This window comes from Lytechinus variegatus, chromosome 7, assembly GCF_018143015.1.
Source record: "Lytechinus variegatus isolate NC3 chromosome 7, Lvar_3.0, whole genome shotgun sequence".
Lineage (NCBI taxonomy): Eukaryota > Metazoa > Echinodermata > Echinoidea > Temnopleuroida > Toxopneustidae > Lytechinus > Lytechinus variegatus.
Genome location: NC_054746.1, coordinates 45,209,244 through 45,227,544, shown reverse-complemented (window position 1 = coordinate 45,227,544; position 18,301 = coordinate 45,209,244). Strand labels below are relative to the sequence as shown.

Here is an 18,301-nt window from a genome sequence, read left to right as displayed (position 1 = left end):
AGAAGAATAAAAGCAACCATGGAGGAAAAGAGAAAAGAATTCAAGAATGGAAATCATGATCGAGTGAAAGAACTGTCCAGAGAAATAAAACGACAAGTTAACGAAGCAAAACGAGAATACGGAGAAAAGCTAGAGCAGTGTTTCATGACTAATGATCCCAGGAACGCATGGAGATGTTTAGAAGTAATGACGGACTATTCAAGTAAAATGCATGATAATTGTTTTGAGCACGAAGAAAATGCAAAAGAAAAAGCGAATGAACTGAACTCTTTCTTTTGCCGGTTCGAAAACCAAGAACACCAGGAAGAACTCAACAATCAATTAACATTGTTACTTAATCGAATTGATGACGGCGAACCCTTTGCGATCAACGAATCGGACGTTCGTAAGCAGTTTAAGTTCATTAACCCACGAAAATCATCGGGGCCTGACGGCGTAAATGGACGAGTTGTAAAGAAATGCTCATCCCAACTCGCTGTCCCATACTCTAAGATATTTCAGATGTCGATTACAGAAAGAAGAATACCTCGCTGTTGGAAAGCGTCCATAGTTACACCAGTACCCAAGAACAATCGCCCCAACACGAATAGCGACTTTCGCCCCATCGCGCTGACTTCAGTTGTTATGAAGAGCTTATAAAGACTGGTACTTGCAAAACTGACACGTTCAGTTCTCCCGCTTCTTGATGCAAACCAGTTTGCTTATAAGGCAAAACGCTCCGTTACTGATGCAGTTCTAACCTTGACAAATTTGTTGTATGAACACTTAGATAAGGCACGATGTTATGCTAGAGCAACCTTTATAGATTTCTCATCAGCATTTAATACTATAGAACCCCATATACTCCTGGAAAAATTAGAAAATCTAGATGTTCAGCCATCTCTTATATTGTGGCTTCATGATTTCCTCCATGAAAGGACACAGAAGGTTAGGGTCAACGGCATTCTCTCTGATGAAATTACAACAACCATTGGTACTCCACAAGGGTGTGTTCTCTCTGCGACCCTTTTCACCCCATACACCAAAGACTGTAAATCATATAACCCATCTACTCACATACTTAAATATGCAGATGATACGGTGAGTCGGATTAATTGAAAATGAAAATGAATTGGATTATATGGATACTATCTATACGTTCGAAAATTGGTGTAAAGCAAACTGTTTACTCGTTAACTCCAAGAAGACAAAAGAAATTGTCTTCGACTTCAGGCAAAAGAAATCCTTTGAATCCACTGATAGACCAGTACATATAAATGGTGATGTTATTGACAATGTTGAATGCTATAGATACTTAGGAACGGAAATCGACAGTAAACTGTCGTGGGATGCAAAGTCAAAATGCACTTTGACCGAATGCAATCAACGGTTATATTTCCTCAGAAAGTTAAAGTACTTCCACGTAAATGATAGGATTTTGTATCTATTTTACCAGTCGATCATCCAGAGTATTATTACTTTTGATTCAATCATCTGGTTTAATAATGCAAAACAGAGAGATAAAATAAAGCTTAGAAGACTTGTTAAGCAAGCCAGCAAAATAATGAATAACACTGTTGACCTAGATGAAATCTGTAAAGAAAGAGTACTTTCGAAAGCTCTCTCCATTATGTCTGATCAAACCCACCCCCTGAATAGCCAGTATGTTCAACTAAGAAGCGGACGAAGACTGAAATCTGTAAAAGCAAGAACCAGTCGCCGCGTTAATTCGTTTGTCCCTTTCTCCATAAGAGTTGTCAATGAAATACAGTAGGATAAGGAGAATGGTTTATCTGTAGAAACATTAAAGGGGAATGAAACCTTTGGAACAAATAGGCTTGAGTAGAAACAGAAAAATCAAAGAATAAGAATAAAGAAAGTTTGAGAAAAATCGGACAGATAATGAGAAAGTTATGAGCATTTGAATATTGCAATCACTAATGCTATGGAGATCCTCCCATTGGCAATGCGACAAGGATGTGTGATGTCACTGATGAACAACTTTCCCTTTGGTGGACTATAAAATACCCTCAAAATGTCTCTTTTTGCTTTTTCTTATGATGATACAAACTCTTTATCCATGATGTATTCTTAAAAAATATGTATTACATGCCCTCATGTAGAAAGAACACATGATCTATGGATAGATGTGATAAAAGAGGCAATTCAAGTGAAATATATACTAAAGTAATGGGGAGAGTTGTTCATGAGTGACATCACACATCTTTGTCGCATTGCCAATTTGCTATCTCTATAGCATTAGTGATCGCAATATTCAAATGCTCATAACTTTCTCATTATTTGTCCGATTTTTCTCAAACTTTTGTTGATCTGTTTCTTTGATTTTTCTGTTTTTACACAAGCTATCTTGTTCCAATGGTTTCATTCTCCTTTAAAGAGAAAATGCAGCAGACAACTCCGCAACTTACATGTCAATAATAATTGTAGAGTTTTAGAGATGAGAAAGTTGGGAAGGTATGTCCCTTTTATGTCTCTCTGTCCCCCCCCCCCCCCCCCCCGCCCGCATGTCTTAACTTGAAAGAAGGAAGATGTAAAACCAAGATTTAGCTACAGCTTTAATTATACCACTTTCAGAATGAAGAAAAAATATGTTTAATACATAATATATAGTCACAACGTTTATACCATAAAAACTTTAAGAATATAATCAACCAATAAATGAATGAATAAATAGCTGAATAAATAAATAAATGCTCAATAGCTTTGCCAGCAAAGTCATCTATTTTAATTCATGTATACATTACATGTATTTTATAACTCAGTATAATCACGATGATTATGTTCATGTTATTATGTTACTGGTATGTTCATTGTTATGTTATTCTGTGAATTTTATGTTTGTTGCAAGAATTGTCAAGTTATACAATTATCCGTTTAGCGGACAAATAAATGAAATGAAATGAAATTTTCCATTTCAAAGTATTCTGCATATTCTCATTCATTGAAAATAAACCTTTCATGGATTCAACATGATCTGTGAGCTTTAACCTTGACATGACAAATGAAGGAGATCATTTTAACTAATATTGAACTAGCCATTACCCCCAAACTAAGGATCATTGTCATTTCTATATGCTTGCATACATAAACCAAGTTTGAAGTCATTCCTTCAAACAGTTCCTGAATTACTAAGAAAATTATATCTTTCAAGATTCATGACCTTTGTGATCTATGATTAATAGTCCCCAAACCTAATCAGATCAGCACAGTAGAAGATCGCTAGAGTTGAGTTTTGACATAGGACTGGGACATTCTAAGGACACTATGTCGTCATATGAAATCTAGAGATGCTCTTGTTACCATAACAACGTCTCCACCCACACCAAAATCAATAGGCGGCTTAGCTTAATGGACCTTCATGCCACATTTGAAAATGATAGGAGAAGAAATACAGCTGGTAGAGCCCTCACAAGGACATCTCTGCTATTTCATGATGTCTCCGCCTACACCAAAATTGAAAGGCAGCTTTGCTATACCATACTCAACATTTATGCCAAATTTGAAGGTGATCGGAGAAGAAATACAACTGATAGAGCGCTCACAAGGAAATCTATGTGGCGGCGGTGGATGCAGCGGCGTGACAAGGCCAAATCCAGAGCTGCCAACCTGAACAAGAACATTTCAGTATTTTTAAAGCTGAAAATCAGTAGTTTGGCAAGGAAATCAGTATTTTCAAAAAAATACCATAGGACAACACATAAAACTGAAACTTGAGAAATCAGTATTTTGCATGAAACCATCAGTATTCTTCTCATTTTTCAGTACTAAATACTGAAAATCCATACTACTTGGCAGCTCTGCAAATCCATAGTATCCTCTGAACTCTGTTCAGGGGATACAATTACATGAATACCTCTAATGACCTTTGACTCTGGTCATGTGACCCTCTGTGCACGACACCAGATTAAAGCTGACAGAGAGCATGGCGGAAAGCCTGCTCTTCTTGAGAGTGTCTTAAAGCAACATAAAAAGTCTGCTTGGTCTGCTCAGTGCTTGTCACGGTGGCTAAAGCTGACGGGGAGAGTGGGGATAGAAATCTGTGATGCTTGATGGGATTCTGGAGCAACATTGAGTTGCAACACATACCCATCAGCAAAAGAATCAGGAGAGCGAGAGATACGGGGGAAGAGCTATCAAGCTCTCTGTCTGTGCAAGCAAAGTGTAAAGGCAAACACAAGCTCAAAACGTAAAGTCCAAACAGGGCTTCTCTCAAAATACTCACGCTAGTGTAATAAGAGTAAACTCAACTTGATACAAGTGGAATGCCTCTGGCCGTCTCACCTGCATCACGCGATTCAACATAGCAGTATTGCTGACATTGAAAACTACTATAACTCGCACAAGATGTTCAGTGACACTTGGTTACTCTTATTTCCATGTTTTATGAACTAGACCAATACACTTACAGAGATAGGATGGTAATTCAACAAATAACCCCAATGTGGCCAAAATTCATTGACCTCACATGACCTTTGACCTTGATCATGTGACCTGAAACTTGCACAGGATATTCAATGATACTTGATTACTCTTATGTCCAAGTTTCAAAAGTCAGATCAATAAACTTGCAAAGTTATGATGGTAATTCAACAGATACCCCCATTATGGCCAAAGTTCATTGACCTTTGACCTTCGTCATGTGACCTAAAATGTGCACAGGATGTTCAGTGATACTTGATTACTCTTATGTCCAAGATTTATGAACTAGACCAATTTACTTTCAAAGTTATGATGGTAATTCAACAAATACCCCCAATTCGGCCTAAGTTCATTGACCCTAAATGGCCTTTGACCTTGATCATGTAACCTGAAACTTGCACAGGATGTTCAGTGATACTTGATTACTATTATGTCCAAGTTTCATGAATCAGATCCAAAAACTTTTAAAGTTTTGATTGTAATTCAACAGATACCCCCAAATCGGCCAAGGTTCATTGACCCTAAATGACCTTTGACCTTGGCCATGTGACATGAAACTCACGCAGGATGTTAAGTAATACTTGATTAACCTTATGGCCAAGTTTTATGAACTAGGTCCATATACATGTACTTTCTAAGTTATGATGTCATTTCAAAAACTTAACCTCAGGTTAAGATTTGATGTTGACGCCGCCGCCGTCGCCATCGGAAAAGCGGCGCCTATAGTCTCACTCTGCTGTGCAGGTGAGACAATAAAACCATGAGTCAAATAGGAATCAAAAATGTCTAATGTAAGAGCAACCAAACATTAAAATTTTAAGGTTGGTAAGAGCACTGATCTGAGACATCCAACTCAGTGAGCACGAAGTGAAAAGAGGATAATGAAGACTCTTTGCATGAGTGACTGAAAGTGCCACTGAAGGGGAGATGAATGCCATGCAAGGAATTTTGTGTGTTGTCTTAGGTGAAGTCATTCATGTGGATGGATAGCATAGATTCAAGGGATGTATCCCAGTTACTGATAGTAAATATGGCCTGATTGAATGTGTAAATCCTAGAACTACATAAAACTAGATCCAGCCTAGAGATAGTCGGCCTCAGGTTACTATGGTGTGCACATTCTATATCATTGTTGGGTTGCTAATTAAAACTAACCTTGATCTGTGGAAAAGCCCAATAAAAATATTTCTACTTACTGCTTTTTTGCTGACAGCATTAAGGAATGGACGTGCATCTGGATGCTTGATGAGTTCCTTTAATAATGCTTCACACTTGTTGATCTGTGTTAGATCCCCTCGACCACGTCCACTGGATGATCTGCGATTCTTAGCTGATGGCCCTGATGAATCAGAAGCTGAATCTGAAAGGATTTATGTGTTATTATTGCATAGACAAGATATTTTCATCATGTACAGTCCACCCAGCTTTTTTTATTATTTAACAGAAAGACCACCATACATTGATCATAAAAAAACAATTCTGAGAGATGAGATGACACCATTCCTTGTAGTTTAATTGGCATTCACATTTCTCAAATAATTTTAGACAAATGAATGTCCAAGTGCTGTTGCCTCATTGACTTTAGTACAAGAGTGCAAATTAATTTTTCAGGTTTCATTTACTGTTAAAATAAATAAAACAAACCAAAAGTATCAGAAATTTATATCAAAGGAAGTATATCATCTCATCTCTCAAGATAAAGTAATGAATTGTTATCATTGAAGCATTGCCATATGTAATTCAGTAGATTTTATGATAGCCAGATTAGGAATTATTTAGTTTCTTTAATGTCTTGTATACCGTATTTGCCGGTGTATAGGCCGCACTTTTTTTTTATGAGAAAATGAAGCAAAGTCGGGGTGCGGCCTATACGTGACGATAGTCAAAAGCCGCGTCCAGCGAACGCTGAATACGTGGTCAAAACATCGCGTGTGCGTACGTATGGGACTACAGTGACGCTTTCATTGTAATGGTAGTTAAAACAGCGCGTTTATAGGATGAAACAGTAAAAATCTTAACTTATTTAATCAAACATTTTCAGTACCAGTACGTGATATCTTACTCCTCAAATTCAATTCTGCATAGGTGTAAATTTGTTTCCATAAACGCAGTAGCTCAGAGACCGTGCCAGCGATCTGACTCTGTCTGGGGCCGGCCGGCAATGTCATGTTTAATACGTTTGAAATGCATGGCTTCCGCGCTCGCGCTCTAGCGCTCGTATGCAGGGTACTTGCCAGTTGCAGGCAGCTTGTTCGCGGCGATCCAAGACGTGCATTGGTAGACTTTTGTCGACAAAAAGCATTGTAATTGTAATGAATGTCATTACTATTTATTTATGAAATTATGTGGAACATTGATTTAACATGTTTTCATTTCTATCTTCCTTGCAGGAGCCAGGAAGATTAGCAGCACCAGCACCTCGCTCTACATTTTTCAAATTTATTTTTACATCGTCATCGATCGTAATGGAAAATAAAATGAAAATATTTACCTTTTGATCTTTTTTTTGTTTTGCATCTCCAAGTCTCATCGGCCAATAAATAATAATAAAAACCTACCTTGCGATGTGTGCTGTGGTCTGCTGCGGGAAATGGCGGTAGTAGTGATGATCTGATTAGGCTGGTTGGTTGTGAATAATAGTTTGGATGAATTATGTGATGATAATGGTGACAATAATGATATAAGTACGATTGTGTCAATGAATTGCTATTTGAAAATGATAATTAAAGTTACAACATTGAGATGAGTGATTTAGATTTTAACTTGTTAGGCATTCTGGATTATGATGATGATGACGATGAGGATGATGATAGAGCATGTTTATGTTGACAATAGTAAATGATGATGCACGATTTGCGTGCGATAATAATGATGACACGGTGATACACGATGTTTGCATGCAATTTAATATTCTATTGCAGGTGGAAAAATAGCGTAAGTATTAAAAAAATGATATCATGCCGCCTTCAATATTTTCCCGCTCAGGAAGAGATCGAGGAAACATGACAAGGTATGTCATTTGAAATTGCTTTGTGCGTGAATTAATAACGGTCTTTTTCAAGACCACAAACTTCCAAGAAAGAATCAGTGTTCATCTTTATTCATAGGCGGCGGGGGGGGGGCATGCAGGTCCCCCCAAAAATGAGATGGGGGGGACCCTAAATTTTTAGTTGATAACCTTTTTTTTTGCTTGTCAATTTTGTTTCCTGCGTCCCCCCCCCTAAATTCTGGTGGACCCCCCTTAAAATGTCTCTTTCCCCCATTAAATTTAGGTTGATTTTTTTTTTGTTGCTTGTCAAATTATTTTACATTTGTTACATTGTTACAATTTGAGATGAGGACGATCCCCCCTAAATTGATAACTTTTTTTTTTGCTTGTCAATTTTGTTTCCTGCACCCCCCCCTAAACTCTGGTGGACCCCCCTTAAAATGTCTCTTGTTCCCCCCCCCCCTCCTAAAATTTAGGTTGATGACCTTTTTTATTTTTATTATTATTTTTTGCTTGTCAAATTATTTTGCATTTGTCCATCACAAAATTTCAGGTAGACCCCCTCTAATTTTTTGGGCTTCCGCGCCGCCAATGTCTTTATTTCACTTGGTCTTTACCTCTCTCTCTCAGTCTTTATTCCCGGTCTTTATTTCTCTCATACGACATCGCCGACTTCAATAAAAACAAACATTGAAACACCGCCCGTGCTTGTGTATTTATTCAACTTTATTTGTAAGAAAAGAAGACGTTAATTGAAAGAAATGAAACATTCGCCGTGCTTGTTTACCGTCGCAGCACTTGTTTATCTCCGCCACGCTTGTTTACCTCCGCAGCGCTTGTTTATCTCCGCCACGCTTGTTTACCTCCGCAGCGCTTGTTTACCTCCGCAGCTCTCGTTTACCTCTAGCTCTGCAGCGCTTGATTACCACGGCCGCTTCTTCACGTCGATGGTGGATTATTTTCCTTGCGTCGCCTTCCGAAATAGATGAAATACGGTAGTAAGTTAGAAGAATTAAAGCATGCGTGTTTTTTATTTCCCATTCCGCGGCAATCGTTGAACAATTTTCCAACCAAGATTTTGTCCGACTTCGCCGGGAATTCTGTCATGCATTTTTTTTTTCAAAGATGATTCGCAAAATCGGGGGTGCGGCTTATACGCCGCCGCGGCCTTTACGCCGGCAAATACGGTATATACTTCCTGTATGCACTCTATGTGTGCTAGGAATACACAAAGCCAAGGTTAATTACTGATGATTACATAAAGAAGGAGGACAATGAAATCATGGTAAGAAAGTCAAATGTCTTGCTTGGAAAAATTGAAAAATCCTGAATTATATCACAATAATATTCCTTCTACGAGTCCAAAAGGGAGCCATCCCAGGACCACAAAAATAGGAAGGTTGTGCATCATGTCAAGTTTTGACCAAATACATGTACCTGTCATTCATTTGTACAAGATGGACAAGAAAGAAGGACCATAAAATAATGAAAGACATGATCACACTAACCATCTGCATTCATGCTTCCATTAAGGGCTACTTTGAAAAGAGCCTTTCCAGAATTCTTCTTCTTCTGGACTTCTTCTTCCTGCGATGACTCTGAGTCTGTAGAATCCATTCTAATACTTCGTTTCTGACCCCTCCTCTCCAAGGATGACCCCCGACCTCCCTTCTCTTGAAACTTTGACCTTCCTCTAGTTTCCTGGGATGATAAAGACTGTTGCCCTTTCTTATCTTGAGAGCTCTGCTGACCTTTCTTTCCACTAGCACCCAAGACAGGTTGAGAATCTTTCTTGGAGGCTTTAGTTGACTGGCTTGGTTCTGGTGTATTCTGTCTGGATTGACGTCCCCTACTCTGAGACCGGCTCCTAGAACCCGCCTTCTCTTCAGCCTTGGGTTGACTTTTAGGATTCTCCTTCTTGGCAGGTTTAGAGGCAAACTTCTTAGCTGGTCCTAGACATGGGAGCAAGTATCATTTCAAAACATATTTATCATAAATATTTTGTAAAACACAAAACAATTAATATGACACTGCCTTCCAACACATTCCGAAAGTCCCTTTCCTCTTGCCTGCACAAAACAATAAAATAGTCTTGTTAAAATATTGCAAAATATGGTAAAAGGTAGTGAAAAATGGGGGGATAAAATCATCAACATTCAGCATTAATGTTCTGTCCAAAATCCTTTGTCAACAATGCGGCTCTGCCCTAGCATTTAAGATGACATATAACCCCACAAGAGTACGGATGGTGTCTTTACATACTCTTTACAAAACAGAAAATCACTTCACTTCACCCCCTAAAAACAAACAAAAAAAAATGATTCTGACTTAAAGTGAAGGGAAAACAAACAGTAAACAAGTTGGAACAATAAAAAGTCATTCTAGATAATTCATTTTTAGTGCCAAATAGGCCTAGAGATTTTGGGAATTCATTATATTCCGATCGATGAGAACAATTTAAAGTAGGCCTACTCTGAAAACCCAAAACTTAATTATACAGAGCGTATCAAAAAAGTTTACACTTTGAAAAAGCCCTGGGAATTCAAAAATATACAACATGAGGGTATTTTGGATCTCATCTAACCAATGAAAGTCAAAGTTTTGACAGAATGTTACACTTGAGTGGGCACTGTCCATTTTTGTAAAGCTCGCAGAAATCTGTTTGTGCAGAAATGCTCGTTTTCATGCTGTGTCAAGGGGAAAGGGCGAAATCATACTTACCCTGCGAAACATTTTTCATACATTTCCCTTGCACTTTTGGTCAATAAAAATGAAACGGATACATTCAAGCATTTTATTACAATTTTGCCACCCAAATTGAAATTTCAACACTTAGTAAGCACAACCTTTACCCTTTTTGTGCCAGCTGGATCTAAGTCATAACTGAATCTGAACATAAGTTTATATCAGATAACTCCAGCATTATTTTTCACTAAGTTTTTATAATTTGAATTGGGTTTACATTTCATTTTTCATTAATACTTGTTTCTCCACACTTTTCCCCAAGCTTTATAATGATTAACAAAATGTAAGTGAAGCCTAAGCCATTTCATGTAAATCACAGCTCAGTGTAAAGCAAATATTGTCAAGATGGCCTCGGTGTGTGGGGGAGTGGGGTGGGGCGTAATGCACTCTTCGAAGTGTTTTGGGCAAGGTAACAAGTAAAAAAAAGGTAAAAGATGTTTTCAAATCAATTTTACAAGCTAAATTCAACATGTTTTTCATGATTAAGGTCTACTTTTATTCATATAACTATTTCAAAGTTCTGCGCAAATCATTTTTCACTAGCTTTTCAAAAGTAAGTGATGCTCACTCAAGCGGAAATATTTTTCAACAGTTATATCGTCATTAGCTTTAATGGATCTGTACCAATGTTAAAATGTGGAAAAATGTTCAGGATATTAAAAATGTAAAAATTTTACAGGATTTATTGTAAGTGTAAACTTTTTTTTGATTCACACTGTATAACACAAATTTTAGCATTGATGGTAAAACGGGAGGCTCACCAAGAACAAGTGTAGAGATGCCCTCAATACTACTAGCTAAATAGAGCATATAATCAAAGATCAAAATACTGAGTAATTTATACGAATTATACTAAATATTTCATACAAATTAAAGAAAATTACATATAGTATATAGAAATTACCAAATTATATAAATATTATTTTCAAACAAATGGGTCTTGAGAACAAATGTGGAAAAGGACGATGCATTTAGAGTAGGGAAATCATGAGAAGAGAGGCAGATAACTTGTTGTCTTTTGACTAATTTGTCAACCTTTCTATTAACACTGAATGTTTTTAATGTGAAATCATCAATATGTTGTTTCTGCATTGTAGACATTATTTGTTTAGTATATATTTTGTAAATCATTTTTTATGTACACAGCCACAGGGCTAGCTCTTTTGTAAAAGCAGGACTAAAACACTGAAGACTGTACTGTTAAATAAAACTGAATATAATTAATAGATAAATAAATGAATAAAAAAAAAATAGACAAGTCATAAGCGATGTTGTGTCTCACCCACTTGTGAAAGTAACAAGAAAAATTGTGATTTGCGAGTGCACGCAACAGAATTGTATTTAAAGTTCCTTGTTAAATAACTGGAATGGAATAACATTTGTCATAAGTCTTGCACGTAGACTTAAATAATGAACTCAAAATGACCTTTGATCTTAACATGTGACCTCTGAACACAATAGCATGCAGGTCTCCCAAGTACAGCTCCAACCCAAGTTTGGTTCAAAGTGACTTATGGTTGCAGAATTATGTCATAACAATAACCTCAAAATGACCTTTGACATGACCAAGTGACTTCTGACTGCACCATAACATGCAGGCCACCTAAGAAATATCTACAACCCGAGTTTGGGTGAAAAATAAATTACGGTTGCAGAATTATGTGTCATTAGAGTCTTGCAGGAAACTTTAACATTGACCTGAAAATTCCCTTTGACCTTACCATGTGACCTCCAACTGCAGCATTACATGTAGGTCCCTAAGTACATCTACCATCAAATGAATGAATGAACGGATGAATGGATGAATGAATGAATGAATGAATGAATGAATGAATGAATGAATGAATGAATGAATGAATGAATGAATGAATGAATGAATGAATGAATGAATGAAAAAATAAAACATCAAAATAAAAATAAATAAATAACCGTTGATGCACAAGTTCCGCCTGTGAATGATTTATGCATGCCTTCCGAGTTCTAGTTTTATTGGATTCCTTTATCACTTTTATTGGATTCCTTTATCACTTTTCACACCATGAGTAAGAGCTGTTTGGTGTGATTGGATATTAATCATAAAATAAATGTATCATTCATGTGTATCCCAATAAGTAAACCTATATAGGCCTATAACAGACAGTTGTTAATGCAAAAGATTTATAATTTATTTAATCCAGAGAAGTCATGTAAAAATGTCATATTAACAACAGTAATATCCAGGTTTATCACATTGTTTATTCAGATACAAATTGTCATTCATAATATCAATTGTAATGACGTTGGATTCTTTTCTTCAAGATAAAGGCTGGAGACGGCATCTCTTTTTGACAGCGTAATATCATGTGAGCAAAGTGAACATCCGGGTACTTTTGAAAATCTAGACCTATCCAGCAATAGCCAAGCATGCTCCGTGCAATCACAGACGAGAAGTATGCCCGCCTACTGCGAGTCTGCACATTAGTAAATATATCTCTATGATATAAATATGATATATAAATAAATGATATATCTAGATTTAAATCTATGACCTGGGTTAACTTAGACCACACTTTTATGAAGTGCAAGTTGTCAACATATTCCCTTATCCTGCTGCAAAAATTTATCAAAAATTATAATTAGTGAAATGGGAAGAATATAAAAATACAGAAGTATAATGAATTTTAATGTATTAATTGATATATTATAATTGCCATGAATATGAAAGATTTATTCAGCAAGCATTCCATAGAAATGTGGTTTAAAATTCTAGTTTAGACTAGGGTTAAACCCAGGTTTCATGATTAAAATACCATTCGTTTTGTTTTTTACTTTATACATGAAATCACGTTTTTGAGCAATTTGGGGTCTCATATACTCTTACACAATATTACATAATTTCGTAAGTTGTGCGATACTTGAAAGTAAATCATCAAGCAGTGCAGTCAAAAATTCTGTGCAACAGATCTAGAAAAATGTCAAGAGGGTCATAATGCTCCCCACTTCAGAAGCATTAGGGTCAATGAAAATGAATAAGAGGAAAATAATCTGCATTGTGTGTTATACATGAAGTCGCATACATTGGTTGACCACCATCTATACCTAAAATCAAAAAAAAAATATGATAGAAAAGCCCACCTTTGATGCCTGTTGGTACCCTAATGGCAGCTGACTTGGATCCTTTCTTGCAGCTCTCACATTCCCAATGTCCCTTTGGCACCTTGCGTACAACTGGTTTACAACACTCCATATGAAAGGCCTTAGGACAATTATCACAACATATCAATTCACCTCCATGACCACATCGGGAGCAGACGTCATCATGCTCTATCGCATCATCATCTTCACTTTCCATTTCTTCCTCCGATTCAGCACTGCACAAATTTGAATTCAACACGCAGATTTAATTAACACTTTAACACGTTATAAATATATATATTTCAATACTGGATAAGTTTATCCAGTGGATTATATTTTTGTATAATTTGATTTATTGATTAATATGTTTTGAAAGAACTTCCATTACAAGGAGGGAGGGAGGGAGGGGAGGGAGAAAAATCATTTTCAAAGAGTGTTTAAATGCATTTTGCCGCGAATATGAAAAGGAAAGATACATTCTCAAATATATTTTGTAAAGCTATGCTAATCAAGCATGAAGTGTTTGCTGAAGCCTACAAATAAAATTCCTTAAATGTTACACTTATGTCAATATATCACTGGCTAATCCTATGCCTGAGGATGTAAGATACTCCATCTCTCATGCACATCACAAGAAAGGATGCATGTCAAATCGTGCATGTATATCTTTATTCAAAGAATTATTACTAATTAATCAGACATGCAGTTCTATTGAGTTTTGAGACAATATGATTAGTAAAATGAACATTTCATGCACACCAATGAACGTTAAATACAGGGGCATCAAGTTGAGAACAGCATGGAAGTACTATTAGAGGCTGAAAAAGAGAATTGTTTTCTTTGTTTTGATTGTCACTTTCTGTAATTGACATAATGCTACATAATCTAATATTTTTTTTTTCAAATTTATATTTTTGGGGGTTTGTTTTTTGTCATTTTTTGGTGGGGAGTGGCATGCAATTTCAAAATCTCTTTAAACAATGATAACATAAATTTATAGAGATGCTAATATGCATACTTGTCATTTAAAAAGGACAATAATATTTTTTTAAAAAAATCTCTCTTGAAATTACAATTGTATGTTCTACTACTGATATGAAGACAAAGAATTATATATCATTAAAAGATCAACCTAAAAACATGAAAATATGTGACCAACCACCCAAAAACATAAAATAAGTCACCAAAAAGAGGTGTTGTGGCTAAGTGGATATAAAGTCTTCGAACCACAAGGTCCGGGGTTCAAATCCCACCACAGCAATGGTGTCCTTTGGCAAGGCGTTTATCTACATTTGCCACTCTTGACCCAGGTGTAGTAAATGAGTACCCAGTAGGAAGGAATTCCTTGAATGCTCGATGCACCCGATCAAGGTAGCCGTGCTAAAGCCGGGGTAATAGTATGAAGTGCTTAGAAACATTTGTATTAAGCGCTATATAAATGCACTATATAAATTGATCAACAATTACCCTCACAAGTATTTGATCGAATGCAGTCTAAGTTATTCAGAATAAATGAGAAAACAATTTTTGAAGTTCTTGAAGTACGGGGTTCACTCAAGAATGGCATGTGTACACTGCGCTATCTCAATGAACTATCAAGTCTGCAAAAAATAGTGTCAATGGAACTCTTGTTTCCCATTCACCTATTACAACTTAAAAACAGTGTGAAGAAGAGGAATTACTCTTTCAGATAAGCTGGGGAATTGTATTTTGTCGAAAAAAATATATGTTGTTGATATTTACAGAGAACCTTTCCTGGCAGCTTTTATGTTGGTTTGGAGGTGGCTGGTCATATATTAAGAAGCTTTGAAATCAAGTTGCAGTCATGTCATATAGATTTGTATTGATCCACTTTGAATACCGTAAGGGCTCTAGTATTGGACCCGTTTGGAGAGTTTCTTCAAATATATAGAAATATGGATTTTACATGAATTTCAGACCTGTCTTATTTCAAAGAGCAAATGCTGGTTATTCTTTTTGCGTTATTTTTTTCTTCAACCAGTCGACTGTGTGCGGGGGCGATCGAATTATACCGCAACGGTTTTTGGCACTAGTTTTCAATCCGTCGGCACTAGTATTCAACCTAGCGATGAAAGATGGCCCTGTTTCTCAATCTGCCCTTGTCCCATCCGACTATGGACTAGACCATTTGGGACGAGACTAAAACAGGGAATTAATCAAAGCCAGAGACTTACATAGATCTAGATCTAATTTGGCAATCTAAACCCTTTTGAGATTTGCTATCTTTCCTCACTAGGTTGAATAGTAGTGCCATTCAGTGCAACAGGCCATTGCCGCATAATTCGATCCTCCGCGCATACAGTCGACAGATTGATAAGGGAAATACCAACAACAGATTACCCTGGAAATATCAAAGGTATGAAATTAAGATAAATTCCCTTTTTATAAATATTTTGGTGAATATGTAAAAATCTTTGAATTTTGCCGGGTTGAATACTAGTGCCCTTTAGGTATATGTGATTATGCAGATTATATAATTTGCAAAACTCAGTATTAAAGCAGGTCATAAAGGAACAAGTGCTGGACGAATATTTTAATATCAAGAGATCTTAAAGAATAATTGTTCTGAGCCATATTAAGTGCATGTAGCAACTTCATATTTATGTTAAAATATAAAAAAACACAAAAGTTAAGACGAGAACATGTTAATAAATCAGAATGAACAACTAATCATCAAGGTTATGACATACAATCATTATACATTGATTAAAAGAGTAAAGGTCAGTTTCCAACAACACACTTTGTCTAAGAAGAAACAAATTATCTACAAGTGGAATGCTTCTGGCAGTCTCACCTGCGTTACGCTATTCAATATAGCAGCAGTGCTGACTTTGAAAATAGCTAATTGAATACGCATTCACAAAAGAAAACATTCAGATGATAATAAAATACTATGTCTAATGTCCTAATATGAACTATGTGCAAAAACAATTATTCATGCTTGATTACCCTATGTTTATTTCATGAATTAGATCCATACTCTTTCAAAGTTAAGATGCCAATTCAACAAATAAATCCAACACAGCCAAAGTTAATTGACCCTAAATGACCTTTGACCTTGGTAATGTGACCTGAATGTAGACAGATAATCAGGGATATACATGATTGCTCTTATGTCCAAGTTTTTTCAACTAGACCCATAAACTTTCAAAAGTTACGATAGTAATTCAACAAATACCCCCAACATGCCCAAAGTTCATTGACCCTAAATGACCTTTGACCTAGGTCATGTGACCTAAAAAAAATTCCCAGGATGTTCAGTGATGCTTGATTATCCTTATGTTTATTTCATGGATTAATTCCATAAACTTTCAAAGTTATGATGCCAATTCAACAAATACCTTCAACAGAGCCAAAGTTCATTGACCTTACATGACCTTTGATCTCGGTCATGTGACCTGAATGCAGTGTTGTAGTGCCTTGATGCTCGGCCTTGGCCTTAAGGCGCCTTAAGGCCTATTTTTTCAAAGCCTTGGCCTTGAACATTCAAGCCTTGGCCTTGAGAGGGCCTTGGCCTTGGCCTTGAGGATTTTGAGCCTTGAAATTTCAAGGCATTTTCAAGGCATTTTCAAGGCTTTTTCAAGGCATTTTGTATTTTGTACTTTCATTTGTTTTATACAAGTAATTATAAATGTTTCAATTGTTCTGTACATCTAATGACACTAAATACTACCAGTCAGCAGCAGCAGAAGCAGTAAGTGTACTTAGCAGTGCCATCAATTGCAATTATCATCACATAATTATGTAACAAAGAGAAGTGATGAAAATTAATATTATTTATTGGTAATATGATGTAATCATGACTAATAAGGATAATGACAATATCAATAATAATAATTATGATTAGGATTATAGTCAGTGGCGTAACTACAGGGGGGAATGGGGGCACGTGCCCCCCCCCCCCATCGGCTGACTAAAAAAAGGAGGAAAAGAGGGAGAAAGGAAGAGAAATGTAGTGGGAAAGAAGACATTTATGTTCATTATAATATGTTATAATTATGTTATGTTACATTACATAAGAAACACTTCTTTCATATAAATGAAACTTGCTCAGGGCATATGTCTTCATTGTTCCTGGCGCTCCCATTGTCTGTTTACCGAGATATATAATCCTGTTATACTAAAACCTCCCGTTTTCAAGTCAATAATAATAATAATAATAGAGGATACTTATTAAGCGCATAATAACTGGTCTAGTTCTCTATGCGCTTACCACCAAACATATATACACCAAACTACCAAATATATTTGCTCGCACTTCGAGTTATTCTTTTACATGTACAATAGTATGCTTCTTTTTCATGAATACTTTAAGTGATTGTCCCATTTTAAGGTCTTAATATAAAACATTTCCTGTCCGTGCTTACGTTCGCAGTAGTGGATTTCTGAAAGATGTCTGCTCTCCATCAATTCCTAGAATGAGTCCTTAAAATGTCCCTTTTTCTGTTTTCTGATCTGAATATCAAAAATTTTCAGCTCGCGCTTTGCGCTCGCATCATTTGGTTAGTGAACTACGTAATGTCTTCTTGAATTCCTACAAACAAGCCTTAAAATGCCCCTCTTCAGATCTGAATTTCCTAAATTTTCAGCTCGCGCTTCGCGTTCGCAAGATTTGATTAGTGAGATGGGTATGTTAATCATGATTACAATCGCTTTATGTGCATGTTTAGATGTAATTGTAACAAAATCAGCAAGCGCTTATTGGCACTCCCATTAGATGACTATGGTTAGATGTGTATAATCTTAATAGATAAAAGATTCCTAAAATATAGTCCTTAAAATCTTCCTGTTTGGGGTCAATATTTACAAAAATTTCAGTTTGCGCTTCGCGCTCTTATTATTTAGCGAGACAGGTACGTATCATGATTACAAAAGATTGATTGTAATGTCCCTTTTTAGGTTTGAATATCAAAAATTTTCGCATTATTTGACAAGTGAGATACATGTCCGTTTATTGGCACTGTCCTTATAAAAATATCTCTATTAGGTCAGTATACCTGGCAACTGGGCGCG

At 36.3% G+C, this 18,301-nt stretch overlaps 1 protein-coding gene across 2 annotated transcripts in view; it reads right to left on the bottom strand.

Moving 5' to 3' along the window:
- The window catches only part of LOC121419440 (bromodomain adjacent to zinc finger domain protein 1A-like), an 82,190-nt gene that overhangs the window by 6,317 nt on the left and 57,572 nt on the right, over window positions 1-18,301 (bottom strand). For both annotated transcript variants that reach the window (XM_041613913.1, XM_041613914.1), the window contains 3 exons: window positions 13,268-13,503; window positions 8,917-9,360; window positions 5,616-5,779 (listed from right to left, as the gene is read on the bottom strand). In XM_041613913.1, coding sequence (XP_041469847.1) covers window positions 5,616-5,779; window positions 8,917-9,360; window positions 13,268-13,503 — 844 coding nt within the window. The remainder of the gene's footprint in view (window positions 1-5,615; window positions 5,780-8,916; window positions 9,361-13,267; window positions 13,504-18,301) is intronic.